The sequence below is a fragment of the Procambarus clarkii genome, chromosome 10 (genome assembly GCF_040958095.1).
Source record: "Procambarus clarkii isolate CNS0578487 chromosome 10, FALCON_Pclarkii_2.0, whole genome shotgun sequence".
NCBI classification, from domain to species: Eukaryota; Metazoa; Arthropoda; class Malacostraca; order Decapoda; family Cambaridae; genus Procambarus; species Procambarus clarkii.
In genome coordinates this window covers 22203182-22210681 of record NC_091159.1, presented here as the reverse complement: position 1 = coordinate 22210681, position 7500 = coordinate 22203182, and the positions used below count along the sequence as shown (strand labels likewise).

At 41.2% G+C, this 7500-nt stretch overlaps 1 protein-coding gene across 1 annotated transcript in view; it reads left to right on the top strand.

Moving 5' to 3' along the window:
• LOC123746684 (leucine-rich repeat-containing protein 20) overlaps positions 1 to 7500 on the top strand; it is a 45192-nt gene that overhangs the window by 35822 nt on the left and 1870 nt on the right. The window contains exon 3 of the mRNA XM_045728364.2: positions 7335 to 7500. This exon is cut by the window's right edge and continues 2 nt beyond it. Coding sequence (XP_045584320.1) covers positions 7335 to 7500 — 166 coding nt within the window. The remainder of the gene's footprint in view (positions 1 to 7334) is intronic.

Genomic DNA, 7500 nt, shown 5'->3' with positions numbered 1-7500 from the left:
AAGCCCGTTGATTCACCTGGGCAACCCTCCATGGCACGGTGCCCATCGCCCATCGCCAAGCGTGGTAAAAAAATACCCTGTTATAACAGTACACATACCGCTATATTTTTTATATAAAGTCAATTTGTGTCTTGTGCAAGTTCATGACGAAATCCGTGATGGAGGCAATATAATGTGGCCAGCAAGCGTAATCTGCAGACGTTGAGGAAGACGAGAATATAGACAAAGAGGCAGGGAAATCCGGCCACATGGAGTCTGGCGACGACAACATAGCCACGTGCTGCCACTGGCATCCAACGGCGTCAATATGTGCGCAATATGCCCCCGTTCCTCGTTGTTGAAACATAGCAATGAGCTATATACCCAGAGGTCAACACTTTGTAGCGGCTTTCTCACCTCTCACCAGCTGATGGGTTTAATAATATCGGTGTTTTATTTATTGTTCTCATCTGATGTGGGGTCGACGAGCCCCCACCATCTATTTTAAGGAAAGTGCGGAAGTTCTCTCTTGTCTACGGAATGTCACTCACTACTAGAGCAGGACACTAAACATGAATCTAATTAAAGGCAGGACCCTCTATAATTTACAAGATATTGGCCATGACATATGACAGTTGAAAATAATTTGGTGTGTATGTGAGTTGTCACACAGTTAGCACGAATGTACACCAGTGTTGAAGTTTACACGCGTATGTCCTCATCCAAATGAATCGGCAGCTTCGTCAAGATTGTTGATGACCAATATACCACACATATGTTATATACATTTTGGCTTTATTCATTTTATTCACAAACCTAAGTACATCAGCATTGCTCACCTGCTCTGATCCGTATGACGGTACAGAGATAAGGTCACTAGACTACCTGTGTTAACTGGCACAACGGTAAGGTCAGGTTAGTTTCCCCTTGTTTGAAACAGGACTCCTGTTAGGATTATCGAGGTTTGCCCTGGGTCAAAGACTGACTTCCTCAGGATTCAGATCTATAACATTCGACCAGCCGCTCCCAGGTGCATATTACAGATAGGTGAACAGAGCCATCGGGTATAAGGAATCGTATCCAAACGTTTCGCCCTGCCCGGAAATCCAACCTACGACCTACGGTTGTGAGCTACAGTGAGCTAAAGGCCACACATAGGGTTGTGAACGGTGAGGATATCCTTCAGTACGTAAGAATAGCTAAAACATCTACCTATAACCTCGACCTAAGGACAAGATCTACGCGATAATTAGCTTCTCGGTGTAAGCCGATTTGTTATTTACTCATAAGTTATCTTATTGCTAAGCGAATTTATGGCCTTCATTTTAGGATAACTTTGTGATTGTTATTGATATGAATGTCATGGCATCAAGATGGTTGCACTATGGCCAAACTTATGAGACCTCTGCTCTATTAACAACTGTTTTTAAGAATATAAATATTACGGTAAGATGTTTAATCTTACTGGAGAAAACGTTTTGTCCCTTGATTGTCTGGAGATGACGATAATAACCGGAACACGAACTTAGCAACATGTGTCACTAGTTCAGTGGACTTGGTTGAGGTCACTAGTTCAGTGGACTTGGTTGAGGTCACTAGTTTCAGTGGACTTGGTTGAGGTCACTAGTTCAGTGGACTTGGTTGAGGTCACTAGTTCAGTGGACTTGGTTGAGGTCACTAGTTCAGTGGACTTGGTTGAGGTTGATAGTTCAGTGGACTTGGTTGAGGTTGATAGTTCAGTGGACTTGGTTGAGGTTGATAGTTCAGTGGACTTGCTTGAGTTTACTAGTTAAATGGACTTGGTTGAAGTTACTAGTTCAGCGGACTTGGTTGAGGTTGATAGTTCAGTGGACTTGGTTGAGGTTAATAGTTCAGTGGACTTGGTTGAGGTTACTAGTTCAGTGGACTTGGTTGAGGTTACTAGTTAAATGGACTTGGTTGAGGTTACTAGTTCAGCGGACTTGGTTGAGGTTACTAGTTCAGTGGACTTGGTTGAGGTTACTAGTTCAGCGGACTTGGTTGAGGTTGCTAGTTCAGTGGACTTGGTTCAGGTTACTAGTTAAATGGACTTGGTTTGAGGTTACTAGTTCAGTGGACTTGCTTGAGGTTACTAGTTAAATGGACTTGGTTGAGGTTGATAGTTCAGTGGACTTGGTTGAGGTTGATAGTTCAGTGGACTTGCTTGAGGGTTACTAGTTAAATGGACTTGGTTGAGGTTACTAGTTCAGTGGACTTGCTTGAGGTTACTAGTTTAAATGGACTTGGTTGAGGTTGATAGTTCAGTGGACTTGGTTGAGGTTGATAGTTCAGTAGACTTGGTTGAGGTTACTAGTTCAGTGGACTTGGTTGAGGTTACTAGTTAAATGGACTTGGTTGAGGTTGATAGTTCAGCGGACTTGGTTGAGGTTACTAGTTCAGTGAACTTTGTTGAGGTTACTAGTTTCAGCGGACTTGGTTGAGGTTACTAGTTCAGTGGACTTGGTTCAGGTTACTAGTTAAATGGACTTGGTTGAGGTTACTAGTTCAGTGGACTTGCTTGAGGTTAGTAGTTAAATGGACTTGGTTCAGGTTGCTAGTTCAGTGGACTTGGTTGAGGTTGCTAGTTCAGTGGACTTGGTTAAGGTTACTAGTTAAATGGACTTGGTTGAGGTTGCTAGTTTCAGTGGACTTGGTTAAGGTTACTAGTTAAATGGACTTGGTTGAGGTTGATAGTTCAGTGGACTTGGTTGAGGTTGCTAGTTCAGTGGACTTGCTTCAGGTTGCTAGTTCAGTGAACTTGGTTGAGGTTGCTAGTTCAGTGGACTTGGTTGAGGTTACTAGTTAAATGGACTTGGTTGAGGTTGCTAGTTCAGTGGACTTGGTTGAGGTTGCTAGTTAAATTGAACTTGGTTGAGGTTGCTAGTTCAGTGGACTTGGTTGAGGTTGCTAGTTCAGTGGACTTGGTTGAGGTTGCTAGTTCAGTGGACTTGGTTGAGGTTGAGGCGGGGTTGTAAGTGAGGGGGGGGGGGGAATGGGGTACAATGTCATTATGTGCCGTGCTTGTTACCATGCCTCTTGACGTCATCACTCAAGGCTCTTGTGCCTCTTCCTCTTAACCCTCGAGTTAATGAGGATATTTGAGGGGTTCGGTATTTGTTATCCTAATGCTAATGGCTGCAAAAATTATTTCGTCTGTTGAGTTTATTTTCGGGTGCATACAGATTTATATAGATTTTGACAGAATTATATCATTTCTACTCATTGTGTACTGTGAATTTTTTTATTAGTGATGGTAAAAATAAAAAATAAATAGTTGTATATGTTCAAATTTTTTCTGCAGCAACTTACGGAAATAGTTTTAGTTTATCCTACGCAGGCCCTTAAGGAAGCAATAGCTGACCTAATGGCGTACAACAGCAAGTTGAGATGCCTGGCATGGTCCAGTGTTTGGCACCTGTGGAGGCTGCTCCGGACAAGTATTTTGTCTGCGACACATGTTTTGGGGCAAGTTGCCTTCTCTGATATTACACATAAATCACAAGATGGCACCGTGAAAGATAATTAGATGGTGTTTTTAGTCTAGAGAAGTGCGCAGGTGGTGCCAGGTGTACCTGCTGTGGGCATATCTTCCGCGTGGCTGCTGCCACTGTTGCCAAACCTTCCTCCTCCTTCTCCTCCGCCGCCGCCGCTCTGTGCCCTCTCGCCTTGTCCTCTGTTACACTTACAACTCTCCTGGTTTAGGGTACGAAAATACCCCCAACGGTAGTTAAGATGATAAGAATAAAGTCAATTGTGGAAGACCTATTGGCCATATATACGGCAGCTCTTATTTATATTCACCCAAACTCATTCATGTGATATATACATGTTTCATTGAATATGACTGCATATTCTGTATTGATTATGTTCTTGTTTAGGGCTTCTATCCCTCTGACTAGTGCCCTTGCATCTTGGTTTAATTGAAAGAGGATTTCTCTAAATGTTATCTTGGTTTGAGGTGAAAAAAAAATAAATAATTAACTGTAGAATGTATTACACATGTTATAAACTTACTCATCGTTTCGAACCTACATGGTTCATTCTCAAGTGAAGGGACAGTGTTGTTGTTGTTGTTGTTTTAGATTTAGCTACTCAGAACGAAATGTCCATGTAGCACGGGTTCGTGCTAATTGAGTTTGATTATTTGCGATAACCTTGTTACTGTGATATTTGGGTCAAAGTTTTAAATGAAGGTGGGGTTTTTCTTTTTCTCCCGTTTCTTTTCCGCTACTGTTTTAGCGCACTGGTTTTAGACTTGTTTTTAATAACATTATCTTGGTGATGGATATCGACAGGGACCGTCCTGGGCGTATTGAACTATTAAGGGACGTCAGGTACATAATACAAATAGGGTGAGTCCATCGTGAAGGGAGAATAGGGCATAAATGGGGGACGTAAATTGGAACGTAAATTAATCAGGTGTAGTGGGCGTGGCATTTTGTGCAGTCTTCTTTGTTGGCATCTTCACGTTCCGGTCTTGTTCTTACTCTCATGGTGGGTAAAGTGAATAGTTACGCAATTTGGGTATTTATGGTGGGTTGTTCTATTTTTATGTGGAGTGCTTCAAGATTTTGTAATCTTCTCAAATCTTGGGTTTTGTCTATTATACAAGTGTTTTTTATTCAACATTTCTCTTGTTAGGGTGATGTCATGGGCTTTTCTCATGTGATTTTTAGAGGCGCCTGATTAATGATGACAAGCCTTCTTTGTTTTATAGAATATGATTAGTTCTATGTTTTGGTTAGGAGTTGTGCTATTTACTCCTTTACGGATTATTTCTTTCATTATTCGTTCTTCTTTTTTATATTCACTATGCAAGGCTGATTTGTAATATAATTTTATTGGAGGTGTTGTGGTTTCTGTTCTTGATTCAGGATTGTACTATCGTTCTAGGTGTCGTCTTATAGTAGTGTGTATTTCTTTGTTGCTTTATACATTGTTCACCAACACTTGAGTTATTCTTTCAAACTCCCTACTCACGTTACTCTTCCGAGCAGTGGGTAAGGGCTCGTCGAATATAAGCGTTGAGAACACTGGCTTTGTATCTTTGAGTTTTCAACAGTGAAGGAATGTAGTTCGTCCTGAAAAATATTACATAGATTTAAGATTTGCTCCAAACACTGGGATTAGCGGCCTTATGGCAAATAGGATACTGGGAAATATTTTTAGAAGCGTTAGCAATAAGACATATTTCTTAGCTTTATTTTGCCTTTGTTAGGCCCTATTTAGATTATGTAGTTCAGCTTTGGTCTCCATGCTAAATTCACTTGAATGCGTACAAAGAAGGATAATAACAATTGTAATAATTAATTGTGTCGGGAGACAGGAAGCCAGTTTATCCTTACAGTACATATTAGGCTTTTATCGAGGTCTCATCCCCCGAAGGTTGAATTACTGACGCTCCCCAGGATGCAACCCCACAGCAAGCTGACTAACTCTTGGTTACCTACTTTCTGCTAGAATGACAGGACTGACATTAATTAGGTGAAAGGAAACGCGCCCAACCACTTCTGTTCCACCCGGGATTTGAACCCGGAATTCTTGAATGTGAATCGAGAACGAACTCTACTTCTATCGGGAGCCTCTTGTCATCAACCGGATGACAAAGGTAATTTGAAGAAGTCGATACCTGCCGTACGATGACAACACAATACAGAACTCGAAGTGGTAGACATAAATTGGAGAGACTGCATTTGGAAAGACCTGGATAAATACTGGTTTGGAAAGAGAATTATTGATTTCTAAAACAAATTAGCGGTTAACATAATATGACTGGGATCGGTAGTTGTTTCAAGCGTAGGTTAGGACATATGCATAAATAAAAATTAGGGTAGATATAAATAGGAGTAGTCTTGAGTAGGCCAATAGGCATTCTGCAGTTCTCTTTATTCTTATGTTTTAATAGTTGCAAAGTAATATATATACCGTATGTATATTTATCCTCATAAATATTACTGAGGGGGTTACCCGGCTGTGCCCTTGTCTCTCTTCCAATATCTCGTCTCTCTTTCCCTGCCCCCCCCCCCATCCTCTCATCCCATCTCCCACCTCTCTTCCCATCTCGTCCAAGATTCCCTTCCCTCTCTCTCTCCACTCTCTTTCCTAATCTCTCACCTCTCCCCGATTCTCTCTCTTCACCTTTCCCATCATCTCTTACCCTTCTCACTGTCCTCTCTCACCTACCCTCTATCCTCCGTCTCCCCTCTCTGTCTTAGAAAATTAAATACTGTACTGGATTATTTTTTAACATATTTAATTTCATCTGCATTTGTGCAGCTCCCCTAAACTATATGAAGGGGAGTACAGAGTGTGTTAAAAAAACTAGTTAAATGACGCTAAAAATCCCCATTACACAGGATTTTGTTTATTAATACATTAGGTACATCTGCATTAGTGCAGCTGCCCTAGACTAAATGAAGTGGAGTACAGTGTGTCAAAAAAGCTAACTAGGTGATGCTAAAACATCCCCATCACACAGGATGGTTAGTCATACAGAGGCATGTGATAGGCAGTCTGCACTGGCAGACTCCGGATGCATTTTGAGGATATCATCAACACAAAAGTGAATAAGGTAGCAGTGGTAATAAAAGTCCCCATCTCGCAGGATGGTTAGTCATAGAGGGGGATATATTTAGTAGCCTGCACTGACAAATTTTGGGTACACTGTGAGGATATCTTCAAGAATACGAGAGTGAATAAAGTAATTGCAAAGCTCCAGGTACCTCATGCCAACTGGTCTGAAAATTCTAATCACTGGGCATTCAGTGATGTAGTGCGGGAGATCGTGCCGCAGTTCCTGCTCACAGAGTTTGCAACTGGAGTGCTCAGGATTGGGAGATCAGTCACCTGCAGCCACCTGCCACAGGTAGAGGTAACCCAACCTGATCCTTGCAACCACTGTGTCGCACAGTCTAGTGGACGTTTTTTTTTGCCTGCCCATAGTTCATGCTAGTTTCTAGAAAAAATCTAGGGACTCGATCTGCCACATTTCATTGATAATGTTTGAGAGGCGGGTGGGGGAGGGGATTACTATTGGGCCCAACACTCCATATAATAGGACTTCTTAAAGCATTTAATTGAGACCTACCCTGACCAGCCTACGTCCATCCTGTACCCCAGACTATTTACCCTGCAAATTTGGTTAGGCTAGCCCCAAGCATCTGGCTTCCAAATTTGGAAAGACTGACAGACATTCTCTGTTATATAGATTATTATTATTATTATTATTATTATTATTATTATTATTATTATTATTATAAAATCAATATTTTTATACATTGTGTTGTAAAATTAATGTTTTATTGTAATAATATTATTGTGAATAATTTTTGTTGCAGAACTCAACCTGTCGCACAATAAAATGTCTAAGTTGCCTGAGGAGCTGGTAGATTGTGTTGAGCTCCAGCGTCTTGACCTTAGTCATAACTCCTATGTCAACCTTCCCAGGGTTATCTTTCGCTTGCCCAAGATTAAGACTATCCTTGCTAACAACAATTATATCAT